Genomic DNA, 23,141 nt, shown 5'->3' with positions numbered 1-23,141 from the left:
GGTGTTTTTGATCGTAGCCATTCTAACAGGTGTAAGGTGGTATCTCAGAGTCATTTTGATTTGCATTTCTCTGATGATTAAGGATGTTGAGCATTTCTTTAAATGTCTTTCAGCCATTTGTAGTTCTTGTTTTGTGAATTCTCTGTTTAGCTCTTTAGCCCATTTTTTAATTGGACTGTTCAGTACTTTGATGTCTAGTTTCTTGAGTTCTTTATATATTGTGGAGATCAATCCTCTGTCAGATGTGGGGTTGGTGAAGATCTTTTCCAATTCTGTTGGCTGTCTTTTTTTCTTATTGACTGTGTCTTTTGCCCTGCAAAAGCTTCTCAGTTTCGAGAGGTCCCATTTATTAATTGTTGTGCTCAGGGTCTGTGCTGTTGGTGTTTTATTTAGGAAATGGTCTCCAGTGCCAATGCGTTCAAGAGTGCTTCCTATTTTCTTTTCATTTAAGTATAGTGTAACTGGATTTATGTTTAGGTCTTTGATCTACTTGGACTTGAGTTTTGTACATGGTGACAGATATGGATCTATTTGTAATCTTTTACATATTGACATCCAGTTATGCCAGCACCATTTGTTGAAGATACTTTCTTTTTTCCATTGTATAGTTTTGGCTCCTTTGTCAAAAACCAGGTGTTCATATGTGCATGGATTAATGTCAGGGTCTTCAATTCGATTCCATTGGTCCGTATGTCGGTTTTTATACCAGTACCAAGCTGTTTTTATTACTATAGCTCTATAGTAGAGTTTGAGGTCAGGGATGGTGATGCCTCTAAGAGTTGCTTTATCGTATAGGATTCTTTTAGCTATCCTGGGTCTTTTGTTTTTCCATATCAAGTTGAGTATTTTTTTTTCCAAGTCTGTGAAGAATTATGTTGGGATTTTGATGGGGATTGCATTGAATCTGTAGATTGCTTTTGGTAAGATTGATGGCAATCTCTTGCACTACCAAATCAAGCAAACAAGCTGACCCAACAGCTCAGCTCTCCAGCTATTTCTCCTTGAAAACTATTCACACATGTGCACAGAGACAGCATACAGATAATTATTATTATTACATGATTTATAGTAACAACAAAGGGGGGAAGTTATTAAAGCATTGTAAACTCCTGTTCACATGACAGTTATTAAACAAAGGTCTTCCTGAACTGTAGAACCCTACAAAATGGGGAACAGGAGACAGATCTGCACATCAGAGCATTATATTGTCTCCAAGAGACATCACTGAACAATACCAAAAAAGTATAGAGCCACAACCTGATGCTTGTGTTCATAAACTGAAAGGAAAATGGAAAATACTACTATATATTTCCTATTTGTACATCTATGACAAATCAAAGTGAACAAAACACACATGCCTGGTAGTAATAATGACCTCCAGGAGGGACACCAGTGTTGAACATAGGGTAAGAGTGCAGTGGCTTAGTTTTATATCATTTGTATAGTTAAATATAAGTTTTAAAATGCTGGCCAGAAATGCTGTGATTCTTTTCCTCTTCCCATATTTTCCAGGTCCATCACAAAGACTATGTATTACCTGCATCATCAGAATGCATGTCCTCTGTTGCTTTTCCCCCCTTTATTGAGAATATATTCTCACATAATATATCCTGACTACAGTTCTCTTCCCTCTACTCCTCCCGCTTCTCCACGCCCCACCTCCCCTCCCACGGGGATTCACTCCCTTTCTGCCTCACTAGAAAACAAATAGGCTTCTAAGGGATGGTAAAAAAGATAACAAAATAAAATATAGTAAGATAGAACAAAAACTCACCCATTGGAGTTGGACAAGACAGACAGAAGGAAAAGAGCCCAAGAGAGGGCACAAGAATCAAAGCCCCACTCACTCACATACTCAGGAGCCCCACACGAACACGAAACTGGAAGCCACAATATATACCCAAAGCACCTGGCAGAGACCGGAGCAGGCCCTGTGCATGCTGCCTCGGTCTCTCTGAGCTCATATGGGCTCTGATCAGGTTGATTTGGGGGACCTCATTTTCATGGCGTCCTCCATCCCCATTAAGCAGTTTTTAAAGGGTCAAGCAGAGCTAAAATGCACCAGCCCTCCTGTGCAGTCTCTCTGTGAAGACCACAGTGACAAAGAGGTGACTGACAGGACAGATTGGAACACGGGTGAGAACTGATATTTCAGGAGGTTTCTTTTAATCAAGCCCTCCTGCAGCCCTCTTTTTTTTTTTAAATCCCTCAACTTTACCTGTAAGTATTAAACACAATCTTTTTTTTTTTTTCCATTCTACCCACAGTGGCAAAATTAAGGCCCCATCCATTTGTCCTCCCATGAGGACAATTGAAGCCATTAGGTACCACCCAGCTAGCATGAAGCAATTTTACATTAATTTTAGAGAGCCAACTACATATGATTTGATTCTGCCGCTGATACTATTATGATAATGAATGAAATTGCTTTCCGGAGGCTCATAGTTTTTTTCAGAATAAAGGATAGTTTCGAAGTTCGGTGCCATAAAGCAAAGATGAGCTCACTCATAATTTAGTACACAATGTGCCCAATTATCTGACCTGTGGGCAGTGTCTGGGCCAGTCTTGCTACTACAGTGCCTGGCTATCTTATCATCCCATGGACAAAAATAGAAAGAAAAAAGGAGAAGAGGAAAGTCACTGCCAGTATGGGACACCCAAAAGCTCTCAAGTTCACTCCATTCTCATCTCCGGGCCCCACAGCTATTCTTCCCTTTGCTCCAGCATTACACCACACCATAATGTTCAACTGAATTACCACAGGCTCTCTCACTCTCCCTCCCTTGCTCTCTCTCTCCCTCTCTCACATTTTCTCTTCTTCTTCTTCTTCTTCTTCTTCTTCTTCTTCTTCTTCTTCTTCTTCTTCTTCTTCTTCTTCTTCCTTCTCCTCCTTCTCTCTCTCTCTCTCTCTCTCACACACACACACACATTTTCTCTTCTTCTTCTTCCTCCTTCTCTCTCTCTCTCTCTCTCTCTCTCTCTCTCTCTCTCTCTCTCTCACACACACACACACACACACACACACACACACACACACGTTTCCAGTGCTGCCTAGTGAATAACCCCTTCTAAGATATTCTTTTCTGCTCTCCATCTTCTCCTCATCAACTAGTTTCTTCCTTAATTCACAGCACATTGATCATCTTAAAAAACAAATTTTTCTACCTGATCACTCCTCCAGTCCACAGATGTCTGTCTTTTTGATGTTGCAATATGACATTAACCTAAAGTGTGCTGGACCACACTTAGACCTATACTGAGACACGTAGACCATTGGCTGGAGGTTGGACATGGTTGTTCTAGTCAAATATTGATGATCTGTCAGGACTCTTCTGAGCCTTCTGCTTTTCTCCTCTGCCTGCACTTGGTCTCTGAGGCTCATTCATGCCTAATGGGGCAAAGTGATGGGTGGAGGACCTAAGAAAGCAGCCCAAGTACCTACAACTTAGCAGACATAGGCAAACTTCAGAAGATATTTCTGCATGAATCCAAGGACTTCAAACAAAGCTGAACATGTCATTTCATATTATCTTCCTTTGGACTCATTTATTATTCACATAACCCCTTCTAATTCAATATACCCACTGAAAAGAAAACACTATTCTTGAACAACCTTCATATTATTGCTCTGCTAAAGACATTATGTGGTGAGCAGGAGCCATAGTTTATTGTGGAATAATCTTCTTGTACACTGTGAAGACGTGTTGCTCTCATTGATTTAATACAGAGCTAAATGGCCAATAGCTAGTCAAGAAGAGGTTAGGTGGGACTTATGGACAGGAAGAGAGCACTGTGATGAAGAAGGACACAGTCACCAAGAGACTCGGGGACAAGTAAGATGGACATGCCTTGCTGAAGAAAGGCATGAGCCACATAGAAAAGGAACATGGATTAATTTAAGTTGTAAGAGCCAGTTAGTAACAAGCCTAAGCTATCAGCTGCACATTTATAATTAGTAGTAAGTCTCTGTGTGATTATTTGGGAGCTGGCTGACTGGACAGAAAATTCCACCATCAAATACATAAGTGCCAATCCCTTTTGGTATTTCCTTTAAAAATGACTCCTGGAGTGTTAGATAACAGTACACCACCAATATCCATGATCCAGGAGCTGTCCCCATTCACAATGACCCTATAAGTAGGGGCTATCCTTAAAACTGAGGAAAGGAAGGTCACAAAAGAAAATTATATTGGCAGATTTTTTTAAAAGCCAATAGTAGGGAGATGGGGGGAGGTGAGCAAAGGAGGGAGGAAGAGGGGAGGGATGGAGAGAGAGAAGAAAAACTATAGATCTACATAAAAATGAGTTCAATGTGTACTCTGTGAATGGGTGTATAAAATGTGGCGGTCACTTTTGTGTATACTCTCTGCCCCACAGTCCTTCCAGTTCTACACAAGGCTTATCACTGTAATATTTGTTACAACAGGAAATAGCAAACTTTTGTCTATCCATAAGATGAGACTCTAGAAAGCAGTTAAAAGAACCGAACTAACCCTGACAACAATCTATAAACATTTGTCCCTTATACCCACAGTTAAGAGTTGTCTTCACCTCGTCAAGGAAGCTTCTCTTGGCAACAGATAGAGACCATGACAGAAAACCCCAACCAATCAAAATGCAGATGTGTAGAGTCCAGTCCCAATGGCTCTATCTACAAAATAGTCCTGCACCTGAAGCTCGGGGTACATTACAGAAGAGTGGGCAGAAAGAGTGTGAAGAACCAGAGCATCAGGGACTTCGCTGTGAGATTGTGCCTCCCAGTGACATCAGAAGCTCCATCTGTAAAGTCTCACTAACATGACTGCTCAAAGGTGAGCTGAACAAGGAGGAGACCAGCGAACACACCAAACAGCTTGGGGAAGAGCCCATGAAGCCTCAACCAAACACAGAGAACTTTAGGCAACTGAGGAAAGCTGGGCGCAGGGGAGGTGGTCTACCCCAGGGAAGAGCACATCAATTGTTTGTCCAGTGCCATACGGTCAGCTGTGAAAACATACACACAAGTAACATTATACAGACTGAACAGGTTATCTTTATGAATATATATGTGTACATGCAATAACAATTAGTGAAAAGCAGGCCAGGGATTTGAAAGAGAATGTAGAGAGGTATATGAGAAGGAGAAATGCAGTAATTATATTATAATCTCAAAAAAATTTTTTTCAGGAAAAAAAAAGAACCAATATAATCTATGTGACCAACATAAGGAGATTTCAAAAGCATACATCTTTAAATAAAGTGAATTAGAGAACAAAGCTAACAGTATCAGACCATCTATGTCTTTAAGATTTTGTTTTTATTTTATCTATATGGGTGTTTTGCCTGAATGCATGTCTGTGCACCACATTGGGCCCCTGGAAGCCAGAAGGGAATGTTGGCTCTCCTGGAACTAAAGTTACAAATGGTTGTGAGCTGCCATGTGGGTGCTGGGAATTCAACCCAGGATCTCTGGAAGGGTAGACAGTATTCTCAACAGCTGAGCCATCTCTCCAAAATCCACCGTTTAGTTTTAAAAGTACATGCTAAAGAAACAGTAACTTCTCTAGATACAAATGCACATGCAAAGTATTTTTAGTGGCCTGAAAGACACCCATGGGGGGTGTCCTATATATTAATTACTGCTGAAGAGGTCAAGAGTAGAAATAATTTTCAAAAGGAACAATAGCAACTTTGGTAATGTCCATGATTCCTAAAGGAAAACAATTAACTTTTATCTGTGTATCAAAACACCCCATGATACCCATAAACATGCACACTTTATGTATGCTTGTGGTTCTGTTCCAAATAGATTTTTAAAGTGATGAACTTCCATACTAAAAATCTTAAGTGATAGCTGGAAGCATTGCTTGGGGTTTTAGGTCTTGTTTTTTCTGTGTGTATGCATGTGTGTGCATGCTCTTGTATATACAAGCACACATGTCGGGGTGTGTGTGTGTGTGTGTGTGTGTGTGTGTGTGTGTGTGTGTGTGTGTGTGTGTGTGTGTGTTCACATACGGATGTGGATGCTTGTGGAGACCAGTGGTCTATGTCATGTGTCTTCCATAATCACTTACCACCATAGATTTTGAGACAGGGTCTTTCATTGAACCAGAAACTCTCTGATTTTGCTGGCTGGCTGGCTGGCCAGTGCCTTCCAGAGCCTCTGTCTCCAAATCCCCAGCACTGAGGTTACAGACAGAAACTGCAATACCTGCCTATATTATATATTACATATTATCTATATGATATATATACACATATATATATGCATGTCTATATATGATATATACACACATATATGTATCTCTCTCTCTCTCTCTCTCTCTCTCTCTCTCTCTCTCTCTCTGTGTGTGTGTGTGTGTGTGTGTGTGTGTGTGTGTGTGTGTGTGTGTGTGTGGTGCTGGAAATCCAAACTTGGGTCTTCATCTCTACACAGCCAGCCTTTCACCCACTGAGTTACGTTCCTAATCTCCTGGGTGTTGTTGTTTTTTGTTCTCTTGGGTTTCGAAGTTTTCTTGAGGTGTCGTCTTATGTCGCCCAGGCTAGTTCCAAACCCACTGTGCAGCAGAAAATGACCTTGAACTTTGGAACTCTTGCTTTCTCCCACCTCCCAAATGCTAGGATTCCAGGTGTGTGCCACCATGCCTGGCTTCTTTGTGAGCTCTGATTGGCTGCAGAGGCAACAAGAAACCCTGAACCTGAACCCTAGGGTGATCGAAGATAAAGCAGAAAGGGGGAGGGTGGAGTGCTTGGGATGCGTTTGTGGAGGAGGGACAGTTTGAACTACTTCTTTCTGAGGCAGAAAACTCACCACTGAGAGAGGAAACAAAAATAATATGGCAGCCAAAATATGAGTGTCCCAGAAGCTTGAAATGGAAATTCAATGCTTTTATTTTTTTTTCCCTAATTGTAAAAGGTCTCCAATGAACAAAGGACAAACCAGACAAGGGAAGGAAAAAAATAAAAAAAAAAAAAACCTTCCTAAATAACATCTGTGTTGAACCAAACCCCTGTTTTCTCTTCCAAACAAGCCCTTGGTGCTGCCCAGGAAAACCTCCTGAAAACACTGTTGCTTCATGTTTTCCAGCAGCTCTTTCTTCTGGTAAGAGAAATGCATGGTCTCCAGGACTTTGTTACCATCTCCTGGTGGTAACAAAGGCTCTCAGAGGTTCATTCAGAGTGTGGAAATCTTAAGAACATGGAAACAAATATTCTAACAATTTTAAACCTTCCTATAAGAAATCATGCAAACCTGGGATCATTGACCTGGCTGAGCCTGTAAGGATACCTTAGTTCCCTGGATCCACCCCTCAAATGTGGGCAATGGAATGCGAATGCACATGCACACACACACACACACACACACACACACACACACACACACACTAATTTGTAATAAAATTTTAAAATAATTTATGCAAAGGTACAAGATTCACAATAAAGTGTTTAGAATGACATTTGTATAGTTTGTTTCAGAATAAGTCAAGAATGAGTCAAGGTGGATCTCAAGCTCCATCCACTGACATCATGTAGCATGAGAGTGACGGGTGTCCTGACCACACCCTTCGGGGCAGAGGTGGTAGACTTCAGTTTAGGAAGGAACCACGTGTTTCTGAAAGGTAGATCCACCTTAAACTAGATCTACCTCCCTCCCCGCCAGGACCCACACCCTAATCTCCCCATAAGCTCCAGTGAAGAGAGTAAAGGCAGCTGAGGACTCAAAGAAGACAGCAGAGGCTATCCTCCTTAGCTGTTATTGCCAACTTGGTATAACCTAGAATCATCTGCAAAGAGGGCGTGTGTGCCCAGATCCAGTTAGCCTATGGCCATGTCTGTGAGGAACTGTATTCACTGTTAACAGATGGAGGAGGGCCCGGCCCACTGTGGGGTTGTGATTCAGTTGTCTAAGAAAGCTGACTAAATTGAACATGTTAATCCCAGCACTCAGAAGACAGACTGGTTGAGCTGTGAGTTTGAGGCCAGCCTGGTCTACGTAGTGAGGTCAGGCCAGTAGGGAGGGAGATGTGCCACCATCCGAGCTATCGCCCCAGCCCCCAGTTTCCAAGATTCAAGTCCTTTGGTGTGTATTCCTCATCACCTCACCCAGGTTCCTGTTGAGATAATGCAGTAGCTTGAATGTAATTGGCTCATAGGGAGTGGCACTATTAGGAGGTGTGACTTTGTTGGAGTAGGTGTGGCCTTGTTGGAGGAAGTGTGTCAGTGTGGGAGTGGGCTTTGAGGTCTCCTATGCTCAAGCTACACCCAGTGTCACAGCCCTCTTCCTGTTGCCTGCTGATCAAGATGTAAACTCTCAGCTCCTTCTCCAGCACCATGTCTGCCTGCACGCCGCCATATTTCCCTCCATGATGACAGTGGACTAAACCTCTAAGACTGTAAGCCACCCAATGAGATGTTGTCCTTTATAAGAGTTGCTGTGGTCATGGTGTCTCTCCACAGCAATAGAAACTCTAAGACAGATAGCAAGGTGTGTTCTGTGAGGCAAGTGTGGCAGCCTCCTCTGACTAATACCAACTCACCAAGCTCTCAAGCACCTGAGTTGAAGCAAGCACGTCAACGTCAGGACTGAAATGACTCTGCTAAACCCACCCTGAAACAAGTGAAGACTGACAGAGTAGGAGGAATTCCTGTACACCCATCCTTCTGTCTTCCTTTGTGCTGATCTTCCCCCGGAAGCTCCGATCACTACTTCCTCAGTGTCTTTTTCTTTCCTGTTGCTCTGATAAAATTCCCCGACAAAAGCAACTTCAATATAAAGAAGGGGGGGTGGGGGACTGGAGCGACACTCAGCAGTTAGATCCTTGCTATTCTTGCAGAGGCCCCAGGGTAGGCTCCCATCACCCACATGTCAGGCTCTCAACCATCTATAACTCCAGCTACAGGGGATCTGACACTTTCTTCTGGTCTCTATAGGCCCCAGGCATGCATATGGTACATATAAATGCCTACAGGCACTCATGCATATAAAATGTAAATAAATGGGGAAGAAGGAAGAGGAAGAGGAGGAGGATTATTTTAGCTCATTGTTCAAAGTACAGTCCATCATGGGGGCCAGAGGGGAGCTCACAGCAGCAGGAATTTGAAGTTGCTGCTCACATTGCATCCATCAGAAGAGGTGATGATTGTATGCTTACATGTTTGTTAAAACTCAGCTCTCATTCTCTATTTTATATAGTCTAGAATTCCCTATCCAGGGAATGATCCTGCCCACAATTAAGATGATTCTTCTCACATCAATTATCCACAGTAATCCCCTATAGGTTTGGCCAGAGGCCAACTTAAGCAGATAACTCCCACAGGTATCCCTGGAGACCTGTCCCCTAGGAGATTCTAGATCCTGGCAAGGTGACAATCAATAGGAATATCCTTATAAAACCCACCCAGGTAAACAAGGTAAGAAATAAACTCCTCAAGCTCTATATAACACACTTCTCATTTAACCAGAATCCACATTTCCCTCATTTCTATTCTAATCCTCAACGTCTAGCCCAACTTTCAGTCCACCATGGAGTGGGGGCGTGGTGGAGGAGAACAATTTATGGCATGGTAGCCAAGAAGTGGACCAATAAAGACTGCCTATACTAGGAAGCTTTCTCTTTGTTCATGTTTACTCTATAAAACACTCCCCACCTGCAGGATGGTGCCACAGTCATCCAAGGCAGGTTTTCTCCCTTAGCTGGTCCTCTTTGAAATGCCTTCATAGACACGCTGCAAAGTGTACTTTAGTAATCCCTAGGCATCTCACAGCCCAATCAAGCTGAGATTCAGGATAAATCATCATGGGTTTAAGTCCACCCTTTGTCAAATAGACACCCAAAATGTCTATTTGACCCAAATAGACACCATAAAATTCTACTCTAGGACCCACAAAAGTTTATGTCCATCTTATACTATGAAATGCATTTAGTCCCTCTCCAACGGTCCCCACAATCCTAGCAGTTCTAACCACCTACATGATATTCCAGCATAAAAGATGTATTTTAATTTATTCTTAGGAATAATTCCCAAAAAAGAAATGGCTGTGTGGAGGTCCTCTTTCCCCCTCGCCCTTCTGGCCACCAGGTCAAGAGGGGAAGAGGCAGATGGGGAGACAGAAAGCTTTGGCGACCCATGAGCACAAATGGAGACAGCCCTCTGGGAGACGGATTTCAGTGAATCAGCTCAATTTTACTCCAGAGTATAAGGAATACATAGGATTGGGGAGCCTGGGGACAAACCCTAATTTACACTAACTGTCACACTCCTATCACAGGGCTTAGTCTGTGGCAGTAGGGTCCTATAAGCAGGGCCCCTAGAGCAAGTCTTCTCAGCAGGGATCTGTGCCAAGGGTCAAGCTAAAGATGAATCAGGCATCTGCTTTAGAAACAGGCATCTGGTTTAGAGAGAGCTTTCAGACCAGGCCGGTCCTCCAGGCCCAGGGACATCCTCCAGATAAGGGCGGGCAGAGAGCAGGAGGCTTTGCTGGAGGGAGGGAGATAAGCTGCTAGGCCCTGCTGAGGCTTCGACCTCTGACCTTCAGCAATGTCTGCTCACACGGCTGTGTAATAAACATTTTAAGGATGTGGGTGCTTATCTCACATAAAAGCAACACCAGCTCACACGTCACCAATAAACTGAGATTCATCACATGAAGGGTCACTATATATTTTTTTTATTCTTCTCTCATAAAGTACATCCCAACTGAAGTTTTCCCACCCTCCCCTCCCCCAAGTCTCTCCCTCTCCGTCCCATCCCTCCTCTGCCCCTCCCCCACCCACCCCTCCTCTCCCTCCCCTCAGAAAAGAAGAGGCCTCTCAGGACATCAACCAAACAAACACAGCATAACAAAGCTACATTAAGTAAGACCAAGAACATACCATCCCACCATGGCTAGATGAGACACCCAGCAGGGGGAAAGGGTCCCACAAGTAGGCAAAAGAGTCAGAGACAGTCCCTGCTCCCACTGTTAGGAACCCCACAAGAATACCAAACTACTCAACCATAAAGTATATGCAGAGGACCTAGGTCAGACTCCTACAGGCTCTCCTATCTCTGTGAGCTCCCCATGAGTCCCAGGCAGTTGATTCTGTGGGTCATGTTCTCGTGGAGTCCCTGATGAAGGGTCACTATTTAGACACCAGCTTTTCATGATTTCTAAAGGCCTTTCAAAATGTCATTTTCCAGGGCTAGGGAAAGCGCTCAGTGGGTAAAACGATGGCTACACAACCATGTGGAACTGTTTCAAACCTGCAGAACCCACATACAGTTGGATACAGTGGCGAGTGTCTGTAATCCCCGCAGGATAATGGGAGACAGGAAAAAGAACCCCACAGCCATCAAGCCTGGTTTGCACAACTATACAATGACAGAGAGACTGACCCTGACTCAAATTATAAAAGGAAGACCAAAACACCCAAGGTTGTCCTCTGACCTCCACACATATGCCATGACATATGCAAATCTACACACACGCATGCACACATGCACACAAGCATCGTACACACACATCTTTTTTTGTTGTTTTTGTTTTTGTTGTTTTTCGAGACAGGTTTTCTCTGTGCAGCTTTGTGCCTTTCCTGGATCTCACTCTGTAGCCCAGGCTGGCCTCGAACTCACAGAGATCCGCCTGCCTCTGCCTCCCAAGTGCTGGGATTAAAGGCATGTGCCACCACCACCCGGCAATACATACACATCTTTAAAAAGATGTCTGTATTCAATATTTGTTCCTTGAAGGGCACAATTAGTGATCCTTTCTCAAGGACTGGATACATGAAAACATAAACTGTCATTATACTAATTTTACAGCATTCAGCCCTTACAGTAATGTCACAAGACATGAGCAGCTTGGTCTTGCCAAAGGAGCCCATAGGGAGTGTGCTGTAGAGGCTGTTTTCAAGTCTACCTGCTCATCTGATCCTTAAACCCATTATTTTACCCTGGGATCTACAAATAATTTTGCTTGTATCTTGCCAGGACTATGTTTATATAAAGTGTACTACTGTGCATATCTGGTTTATCACCAAAATACACAAAAATATAAATGAAGATAGTATTTTTAAAATATATTTTCTTCTTGAACTTCTCCTAAGTCATGTGCTGTACCCTTCTGTACTCAAAACCCCATTGGAGAAGCCAACCCTGGCCCACACTGGTTTTTTTGTCTACACCATCTCAGGGATTCCACAAAGGACACACCAAGTGTTAAATACTGAAACCGAGCCTGGACTCAGCAAAATGCAAAGCAGCATTATTTAATCCTGGAGTGACCTTGTAATGCTGATGGTGTTGTCCACAATGTGTTAAAAGGAAACAAGGCTCTAAGAAGACAAGGAGCCATCCGTCTCCTTCCCCCCCACCAACTCTAACCACCCCCCTCTCATGCTCAGTCTCCTCCAGCCACGGTGGCTCTTCACCACTAAATCAGCATCCTCTGACCCTTCCGCATAAGGTAAGTTCTTGTGTTATTCCCTCACGTGGGACCAACCTTTATCCTCTGCGTCATGACCACTGTGGCTATGATTTACCTGAATGACTATTTATACAACATCCATTTCCCCTGAGAGACTATTAGCAAGAGAATGTCAGTTTTGCTCACTGCTGCTTTTTCCCGTGACTAGCCATCAGCAAATGTATGGGGGATGAATAAATGAATGAATGAAGAGTGAGTACTCCACCCAAATGCAAACCAAGACTGCTTGACTCCTGAGCCCATATTCTCAATTGTTGTATTGCTATCCTATATCTGTCTGGTCAAAAGTTTGAAATAATCTCTCTTCATAAATTGAACTTGTCCCTAAGCCCCAGTACTACTATTTGCTAGTCTGACCATTGTAACGATGGCTTGCATCCTATATGTAATGTTAAGGGCTTTAACTTGAACTCATAACTCTTTCCAGTTACTGTCTAAAAGATGGGTTCTTTTTTCTGTAAGTGCGGAAATGTACAGGTTGGATCTGGCCGATTTAGAAGTGTGTATTTTATCCAATATAGTTCTCAAAATGGACTCAAAGAAGTCGCAGGGAAATTAATTGACTTCAGGGCCTGTTTTCAGCATCTAACACTGTCTTTGCATTTAAATTGGCTCTCTCTCCACAGGAGGTATTAGGTGCCTCTGTCTGAATGGATGATGACTGAATAATGGGAACACTGCCATTTAAGTGGCATGGAGGCAGCGGAAAGCCCTGTTGACAACTAGCTACGTGGAAAATGTATGTGGCTTTCCATTTTCCCAAGAAAAACTAAAAGAATAAGGTAGGTGAGACTCAAAGGACCACTGAATGGGAGTGGGACCAGGTCGCTGGGCTGAACCCTCAGAAGCCAGGGCAGAGCCAAGAACCCAGCCAACACTGATGTCCATGGGGGCCAAGAAGAAAGACTTGGGGGGTCACAAGGTCATGAAGAGGGTTCCTAATCTTCAGCCCCATGACAACATATTCATGATCATTTTCACCATCGGAAATTAGTGTAAGGGAGACAGAGAAAACAATGGGGCGGGTTTCTTTGCACAGGGAAAGAGGTATAGTTCCACTCCAGTTAATGTCTCCTGATAATAAATGGAGTCGTGACCAAAAGCTTCATTTTCCTCACCTAAACGACATCATCTCTGAAGTGCACACTCATGCATTTGTCCGCCCTGGACTTTAGCCCTCACGACAGACTTAGCCATCATCTGCTGACCACCTGAAGGACACTCAGGTGAACCAGAAGGGTCAGAGCGGCCATTGCCTGCAGTCCTGCAAGGCCAAGCACCAAGAATCTAGTCCTCTAAGAAAAGAAGTTCTAGGGGGCTGGAGCGATGGCTCAGTGGTTAAGAGTACTGACTGCTCTTTCAGAGGACCCGGGTTCAATTCCCAGCACCCACATGGTGGCTCACAACTCTCTGTAGCTCCAGTTCCATTGCCACTCATGGCAAAACACCAATGCACATAAAATAAAAGTAGAAAACATTAAAAAGGAAGGAAGGAAGGAAGGAAGGAAGGAAGGAAGGAAGGAAGGAAGGAAGGAAGGAAGGAAGGAAGGAAGGAAGGAAGAAAAAGAAAGAAAGAAAAGAACTTCTCCAAGAACCAATTTAACATTTTGTGGTCGAAGTCTATGAGAAGCCCTCATATGAGGAATGATTCTGCAGTTAAAGATACTGCCCAGAATGTTGCCAAAGGCCTTTGCCCTGAATCAGAACTGCTGGGTGTAAGACCCGAGTACATGAATAAGGATTCTAAGTTCAGCAAAGGCTGTCTGTCAGTCAACTCAGACTTACTATAACAAAATACCAGAGCCTGGACAACTTAAACCAAAAACCTTTCTCATCCCCAGTTCAGAAAGCTGGGAAGGCTGAAACCAAGGTTTTCTCAGTGAGAGCACTCTCCCTAGCTCGTAGGGCCCTATCCCGTGTTCTCACACGACAAAGACAGGAGTCATTCATCTCGAGGCTTCCCTTCACGCACACCCCACACTCTAGTCTACGAACGCCCACATGTGTGTGCTTCCTCGTGTCTACCCCTCTGGATTCCTCCATGAATTAGTGTGTTGACACTCGCCATGCATGGCATCTCCCTTGTGCACACGTCACTTATTGCTCATTACTTGTCACTTAACTAAACTATAAACTCAATTGCCAAAAACAGTACTTTCTACTCTGTAACCTCCTTTGCTGACTGGCATGTGCTGGCGGGAATTTTTTGGTTTTGTTTTCTTGCTTCATGATGAAGAAAACTTCCAAGAAGGATCCAATGAAGTTTAGACTCAGTCAACAATTATGAGAACACTTGGCGACCTTTGACTCACCTCTTCGTGTGTGAATGACGATTCTGATGGCTGAATCACTTCTGAGCAATTTGCACACACGATGGCCCATTACCCCCAAGTCCTTCGACACATATTTCCCAAGAACAAGAACCTTCCTCTCCCCGTAACGTCAAATTCAAGACGTTTAACAAGGCTGCAGAATTATTCACCAATTATCCCAGTAATGTTCTCTCAGAGTAACAGTGAACGCATGGCATGTGGCTGTCAAGTAGCCGTGCCTCAGCCTGTGCTTGTCTTTCATATCCTCAGTAATGGAATGAACTGTCATGGACTACTCATGCGCCTCCATGGAACTGTCAGTCATGGAGACATTGCACATGCACAAACTGAGAAACATCAGTCAACAAACAACTTTTGTTTTTGCTGTTGTCAATCAACAACTTACGCCCTTGGCATTGATGCTGAGGTTACAATATGTTAACTTTCCTGTGCCAAAAGCCACACTTCTGAAAACAATCTATTGCTGTTTGTTTTTGTTTGCAGGATTTTTTGTGGGTGTTGTTGTTGTTTTAAAGACAGAGTCTCACCAAGAAGACCAAGCTGGCCTCAAATCATAGCAATCCTCCTGCTTCAGCATCCCAAATTCTTGGATTTCTGGCTGGAAATTCAGAATGTCTGGCTCAAACTACTCTTGAATAAATACATCTGTAGGACGAATTGCTAAACGGTCTTACTAATTAAAAAAAAAAAAAAAAAACAGAGCCAGATATTGGGGTTAAAACTGAGAGATCAGAAAGGCAAACAGAAGCCAGCCACATTCTCACCACTTGGAGATCCTCAGCCAAAAAGACCTACTTCCTGTATACCCATGCCTATATGCCTTTCTATTCTGCCATCTCATTTCTTCTCTCCACCAAGCTACATCACTTCCTCTTCCTGCCCAGCTCTGTCACTCTCTGTCTGTCTGTACAGACCTCCAGACCATTATGGTTAGTGCTGGAATTAAAGGTATGTACCACCATGCCTGGCTCTGTTCCCAGTGTGGCCTTGAACTCACAGAGGATCTCTGCCTTCCGAGAGATAGGATTAAAGGTGTGTGCTACCATTGCCTGACCTCTATGTTTACTATAGTGGCTGGCTTTTTCCTCTGATCCTCAGATTAACTTTATTGGGGGACACAGACAAAATATCACCACATACATCTATCTCTTTCCCATCAACAGGCCTGCTATTTCTAGGGCACACTCCTTCCAGGTTACCCCGGACTCAGCTATTGCCCCCGTCTCCTTGGAGTCACCCCTCCTTACCCTAGCCAAGTGGGTCTTGCCCTGCACCCTACAAATCTCAGCTCATGACCCTGTCTGGTTTTCTTCTCAAAGCCTTTGTCACTCTCTCAAATGCTGTTCTCCATTGCTTCATTTTTTATTTTTTTATTTATTTATTTATTTATTTATTTATTTATTTTGGTTTTTGGTTTTTGGTTTTTTGAGACAGGGTTTCTCTGTAGCTTTGCGCCTTTCCTGGAACTCACTTGGTAGCCCAGGCTGGCCTCGAACTCACAGAGATCCGCCTGCCTCTGCCTCCCGAGTGCTGGAATTAAAGGCGTGCGCCACCACCGCCCGGCTCATTGCTTCATTTTTAATAAACGCTTTTCTCTCACTCACACACGACTTCTGTGAGAGTGGACTTTAAGGCAGGCCCCACGGTGGCTGCAGGAAGGGACTCCTGTGCCTTTGGTGTGTAACAGCATCCTGAGACTGTTGCCCTGTGACTGGCTATTCCAATAACTCACTAGCAGAACCCTTGTGGTTCCCATTTCCTCCCAAGTTCTCACTTCTGCTAATCCAAACATTTAGGTTTCAACATCAGGACCTCCAATCAGAAATCCTACTATCTGTCTCTTTGACCCCAAATCCAAGAGATTTATAGAAACATCCTAATCGCCCTCGTGCCTTAAAACTCTTGCCTCTGGCACTGATGCTGAGGTTACAACATGTTGACCTTCCTCTGCCAAAAGCCACATTTCTGAAAATGAATATCCACAGGGAAGGTTTGAGAAGAAAAATATAAAGGAAATTCAATGAGAAGAAAATCATTTGGGTTACTCAGAACTATAAAGCAGGTATTTATTTTATGAATTAATACCCTCCTACTGCCCTAAAGAGATATTTATTTATTCCATTTGGTAATTTTATAAACAACCTTTAGTTATTCAAGCAATATACATCTTGATACCGAGAACTGTAGCCCGTGGGGCTGGCATATCAGGAATTCAAAAAGGGACGTATCCTCGTCCACTCCAGCAATGCCTTTGAACTTCCCTACCCTGAGATCAAAGCCGCAACACACCAGTTTCAAAGGAGAAGATAAACTAGAAGTAAAACAAAGAAAGAAGGAAACCTTGAGCAAAAGAACATGGCATAAAAAAATTCCTCGTGTACCCAGTGTGGCTCCCTCATACAGTTTTTAAAAAATTAGTCCTTGAACATGGGGGGGGCGGGGAGTAAGTCCTTATAAATTCATCAATTTAACTCAAACCAAGAAGCATCCACTATTGTTCGAAATGCCTCCACATTCTATTTGCTGACACTAGGTAAAGACAATAACTTTAAAGGATATTATGAAAAAAAGTGATTCTCTCTTTGGTGTTCAAAAAGTCCTGCCCATTCTTTGAAGGTGCTATCTCCCCCTGCATTCTGAAGCCAGAAGGTTCTATCTCCCCTTGCATTCTGGAGCCAGAAGGTGCTATCTCCCCCAGCATTCTGGAGCCAGAAGGTGTTATCTCCCACTCCATTCTGAAGCCAGGTGGCCGGGCGCGTAGGAGCCAGGAGCAGATGAACGGTATAATAAAAATCTCCAAGTCAAAGTGTAAATGAGCAAGCCTCTCATCATTATTCATTTACCTCTTAGGTATTTTACTCTGAAATGACTTAGGATTCTGGAAATGATGCAAAACCGGAACAAAGACTTTCTGATCAAAGACATCTTCCCCCAGCCTCCCCTGGAAACAGCTTGTGCGCATTTATCAACACTAAGAGCGTAGAGTGTTATAGTCTGACTGCTCTGCAGGCCTTGTTACGGTCTCACCGTCTTTGCAGGAAGAGCCCTTTCCTGACCAGGAGCCAATGCAGACTCCCATATTACCTTTGGTTTTCAGATCCCCTCAGCCTTCCCTCGCTGCCTCAACACTTTGGAAGGGTACTGGCCAGGATTTTGCCGAATTCCTTTGAAGCTGGGTTATCTAACTTTCTCAAATGATTTGATAGTTTTCCTTCGTTCATAATAGTATAAAGCTCTCATTTCATTCAGTCCCTACCAATAAAGTACTTCTAGGCTTAGGTCTAATTATTTCATGATCTAAGGAGACACACACACACACACACACACACACACACACACACACACACACACCACTTTCGGTACAGGGGAGAAAAACATCTTGATTACTTTATCTCATAGGGATTGCAACAGAGCAATAAAACTTTAAAGTGAAGAACTAATACAGATTAGGAAGGAGCAGCTGTCAAGATCGACAGCAACCCACACGAGTGAAGATACTCAAAGGCTCAAATTATTGTTCGGGGCTTGGTGTTTGTCTGTTTATTGAGAACTTTATATACGTGCATAAAGTATTTTCATCAAATCCACCTCCTTTTCCCTCCTCTCCAATTCCTCTCCCAGCCTTCCACTATTTTACACGTTTATTCTCACAATAACTTAACGACATCTGAATTTCAGCCCTTTAACGCCTCCCCTACCAAACTCTTGACCGGTTGATCCACCCGACCCTAACTGAGGTATGCTGCAAGTGTTCTAGAGCCAAGGAGATGACTCAGGGAGTTAAGGTACCAACTGTGAAGCCTGATTCCAGTCACTCAGACACCCATGGTGAGGAGAGCTGGTTCTGACAAGTAATCCTCTGGCTTACACACACACACACACACACACACACACACACACACACACACACACACGCGCGCGCGCGCACGCAGTCTCTCTCTCACACACATACACACAGATACACACACACTCACACACACATTCATACTCTCACACACACACTCTCCCTCCCTCCCTCACACACACATACGCACACACTTACACACATGCACACAATAATGTTTAATTTCAAAAGGAAGGACATGTGCTACCTTGTGTGGATTTGTCTGTTCATCCTAACAGACCTACCAGGTTTTCTTCTGGTATTTGAGGCCATACTACTTGTACATGCACACTTAGAACTATTACAATTTCCCAGTGAATGAAATCTTTATCATCTTAGCATATCAATTTTTACCATCACCTCGAGTGATGCCTTTTTGCCTTAACATATTCAGTTGTTTGGTTCCTTATGTGCCTGGGTCCTCTGTACCAATAATCAGTGCTCTTAACCACTGAGCCATCTCTCCAGCCCCTGTGACGCCCAGAGGAAAGACACTTGCTCCATTTCCCAATAGTAGCTCAGATTGGAGTCATAACTTTCATTCAGAACCTCTAAATGAGTAAAAACAGCAATACTGGAAAATGGCCTGCACGGTATCATTAGTTCATGGCCCTGACAAGAAATCAAAACACTTTTCAGAAAATTCCCGCTTTATAGCTTTTGCCGATTGTTGACACTGCCCCGTCCTTGGGTGGCGCTTTCACACCTCGCTACTGTTTCAAGTGCACGAGGACTCCCAGTTCTACCACACTGCTCATGAATTCTCCAACGCACGGCCCCCTCCTCCCTGCCTGAGAAGCTCCGGTCAGTTCTAACACCGCCCACAGCTCTCACATTTTCTAGCCTCAGAAAGCTCTTCTGGTGGGTGATTTGATTTCAGTAAATTCAACTGAGGAAAATCTTGGCATAAACTCTCATGTGACATCAGAGAAGGAATATCCCTGTCATGGTTCCAGTTCCCTTGACCACAAACTAACTCTCCAGGAAAGGCAAGAACTCGTTTATTTTTCTAGCTTCAGTCTCACTCTTGAATCCTCAAGAAACCGATTGTTGAGGTGGCGGCAGAGGTACTGGTTGAAATACCAGTGATGGTTATAGCAGGAAGCACACTAATGGCTAATTTTAATTAGTATCATAGCAGACAATCTGTTAAGTGCCCTTCACACATTGACTATGAAATCCCCAAGACACTACATGGTATTATGAGCGCTCTTTCTCTCTCTCTCTCTCTCTCTCTCTCTCTCTCTCTCTCTCTCTCTCTCTCTCTCTCTCTCTCCCTCTCTCTGTAGTGATTTAGATGAGAAATCCCCCCCCCAAAGGCTTCCATATCTGAACACTTGGTCCCCTGTTAATGGCACTGTTTGGGAGAGGCTATGGAACCTTTAGGGAATGGAGCCTTGCTGGAAGAAGCATGTCACTGGGCAGGCTTTGAGAATTCACTTCCAGTTTGCTCTTTCTACTTTCTGAGTGTGTTTGAAGGTGTGGTCTTCTCAGCGCCTAGCTCCAGCTGCCTGCTGCCATGCAGAGGGCATGCATGGACTCTCCCTCTGGAACCAAAAGTCCAAATAAACTTTCTTCCGTAAGCCATTTTTGGTCATGGTATTGTATCATAGCAAAAAGGGTAACATTAATGCATCTTCTTCCTGGTGAGAACATTCAAGTTCTAAAGTCCTAAAGAATTTTCAACCAAAATATTCTGGAGGAGTAGAATAATCCGGATTGCTTGAGCCCTGCTTTTATTCCAAGCCTGGTGTCTCAGTCCCTTGGATATCTCCGCTATCAGAAAGGGACCTCCTGTCCATGCTTTGCATTTTAATCCATTTTTCAGCGCAGCACAGCAGGACATGCATAAAACTTGCAGAAGACAGTTGAGTCTTAGTTTCGTCTTTTGTCAAGTGAGCAACCCAACTATATAATTTGAAACGTCTTCATTATCTACCTAAGATCATCTCAGACGAACTATTTTATAAATTCAAATTCTAATGGTAATCAATGCTGGCTTTTCTCTTTCCACCCTTCTCAATAAAGTCTATTTCTTCCAAGCCAGCTCCAATATCAAGTGTAGCAAAAATTCTCCTTCATAGTAGGTAGGAGCTTATCCTAAAAGATAATTACACAATTATGATGATTATGATGATTAAGCAAGTGCTTTTACATGTATGAATGTGCTGCCAAGTGTATGTGTAGGTGCACATGTACAAGCCTGGAGCCCACAGGAGGTCAGAGGAGGGTGGTGGGTCCAATGGAACTAGAGGAACAGCTGGTTTGAGCCACCATATCAATGTAAAGTCAGCACATGATCTAACCACTGAGCCATCTTCCCAGCCCCAATAATCATTTACTTATCACTGAGGGGAATTTTATGGTGGAAGCATCCAGCAGACATAGTCCCCCGTTATTGAGAACATCAACAATAATGGTCATGCTGATATTTCACAGCTCCTGAAGTAATGTACCAAGACACAATATCTCCTATGTAGTCTCCTACCAATCATCAGCTCATGGGGAGTCACAGTTGCAAAAAGCTGAGGAGCTGGTTCAAATTTAAAGACACTAAACACAATGTGTGTGTGGGGAGGTGGAGTAAAATATTTTATATTTGGGATAATTGCCAAAATTTAGCAGATAATATACATTAGAAGATATGATTATAATAATGCTAAACATTCTGAATTTGACCACTGCACTTATTCTTACAAGAACATATTTGGAGGTAGGATCTGTAATTTACTTTGAATGGGCTCGCTAAAAATATATTAATAACAAATGTATTACATAACTTATATATGATTCAACCATCTTAATTCAGAGAACAGACACTACATTAAGATAAAATGTAATACCAAATATGAAATTGTCAGAAGAAAAATTAGATATATTTGCATATCACGCATGATATTGGTTCCCCACAATATGTGTGGGGATCAGAGAAACCTAGGAGTGGGGTGACAGTCAAGTGTGCTAAATAACTGAATTCTGATATCATGTTAGAGAATCCAACCTATGGGTTTTTGGGGTTTTTTCTTTTTCTGAGAGAAGGTTTCTCTGTGTAGTTTTGGTGCCTGTCCTGGAGCTCACTCTGTAGACCAGGCTGGCCTCGAACTCAGAGATCTACCTTCCTCTGACTCCCGAGTGCTGGGATTAAAGGCCTGCGCCACCACCGCCCAGCTCCAACCCATGTTTTTAATCCATCCAATTTTGCCCAGAGTATGTACATGGTGGGTGTGTCCTGAGGACACCTCCTAGGTTAGAGATTTATTCTGAAAGAAGTGCGCGCGCGCGCGCGCACACACACACACACACACACACACACACACACACACACACACACACACACACACAATTTCCGAGGAGGACCCCAGGCAGGTTCAGAAGTTTCCCTTTCCTGTTTGGGAGTGTGACACCTCTTAAGGTCCCCAATGCCTAGTAGATCCTAGGAGTAACGAGGAAATAGTTCCAACCACTCTTTGGGGACCTGTTAGCAGCCTGCAGGCTGGAGGCCTTGTGAGGCCCAGCGCCGATCCCGCCACCTCTAGGTTAAAAGACGCTGCACCAAATGGAAAATTCAGTTCCTTGAAGCAATCCCTTTGTTCCCTGGAGAGAGGGTGGGAGAAGAACCTCCAGAAGAGGCTGCTCCGGGGAATTCAGCCAGTTTCAGGGTCAGAGGGGCCGCGGCGTGGCACCACCTCGAGACCTGCCATTCCTGACCACTTTCCCAGTAGGAGCTGAGCTGCTCCATTCTCACCCACTGTGCAAACCCGAGACTCCCGTGCCCCTCCCAGGAAACAGCAGTGGGAACTCTACCTGGGGTGGTGAGGCGTCGCAGGGGCGCTCCAGGCTCCCGGAGCCCAAGGAGCTGCTGTGGCTCATGTTGGCTGGCCCCCACGAGATGCCGCTGGGACCCAGGAAGCCGAGTGCTGCAGCGCACGGAGCCGGGGACGCCGGTGCGTCTCCTGGGGCAACAAGTAAACAGAATCAGGAGGCGGCGCCTGTTGCCTGAACTAGCCAGTGGCCAAAGCCACCACGGAGACCCGTAGGCCACAATGCAATTATCCCTTAGGGATCTGTCCTCCTAGCTGCCAGTGACACTTAGGGACAGAGGTCGTTCTTAAGAGGGGGAGAGGTGCACATTGCTACCGTGAGTGTAATTCCAGGTCTTAGGCAACGCTGGAGACCTGAACTCAGGGCCTCATGCATGTGAGGCAAGCATTTAGACAATTGAGCCACATGTCCAACCATCTCAGCTGGGCTGGTTGTTGTTGTTTGTTTTTTTCTTTTTTAAGAACCATGCATTCACTTTGTACCTGGCTCTGCAAAGTATGTAGCCTGTCCCGGTGAGTGAACGTTCTTCCGTCCCACCTACTCAACAACCCTGCCCAGAAGCACAGCTGTAGCAACGCTGTGCGGGTAACCTCGTGGCTTCTTGCGACATACTCGCAGGCAGGTGGCCTTTCACCAGCAGCTCCAAGTGTTCCCGTGA

General features: G+C 44.0%; 1 protein-coding gene across 2 annotated transcripts in view; it reads right to left on the bottom strand.

Annotated features, from left to right (window-relative positions):
* The window catches only part of Ccdc170 (coiled-coil domain containing 170), an 84,346-nt gene extending 61,644 nt beyond the window's left edge, over window positions 1–22,702 (bottom strand). The window contains exon 1 of one of the 2 annotated variants that reach the window (XM_076552826.1): window positions 22,466–22,702. In XM_076552826.1, the coding sequence (XP_076408941.1) occupies window positions 22,466–22,531 (66 nt within the window). In that variant the 5' untranslated portion in view covers window positions 22,532–22,702. The remainder of the gene's footprint in view (window positions 1–22,465) is intronic. The other variant, XM_015996806.3, reaches the window with a different exon arrangement.
* Between the last annotated feature and the right edge of the window lie 439 nt (window positions 22,703–23,141).

Source organism: Peromyscus maniculatus, chromosome 16, assembly GCF_049852395.1.
Source record: "Peromyscus maniculatus bairdii isolate BWxNUB_F1_BW_parent chromosome 16, HU_Pman_BW_mat_3.1, whole genome shotgun sequence".
Taxonomy (NCBI): domain Eukaryota; kingdom Metazoa; phylum Chordata; class Mammalia; order Rodentia; family Cricetidae; genus Peromyscus; species Peromyscus maniculatus.
The sequence above is the reverse complement of the archived record's forward strand: the minus strand, read 5'-3'. Positions and strand labels throughout refer to the sequence as shown.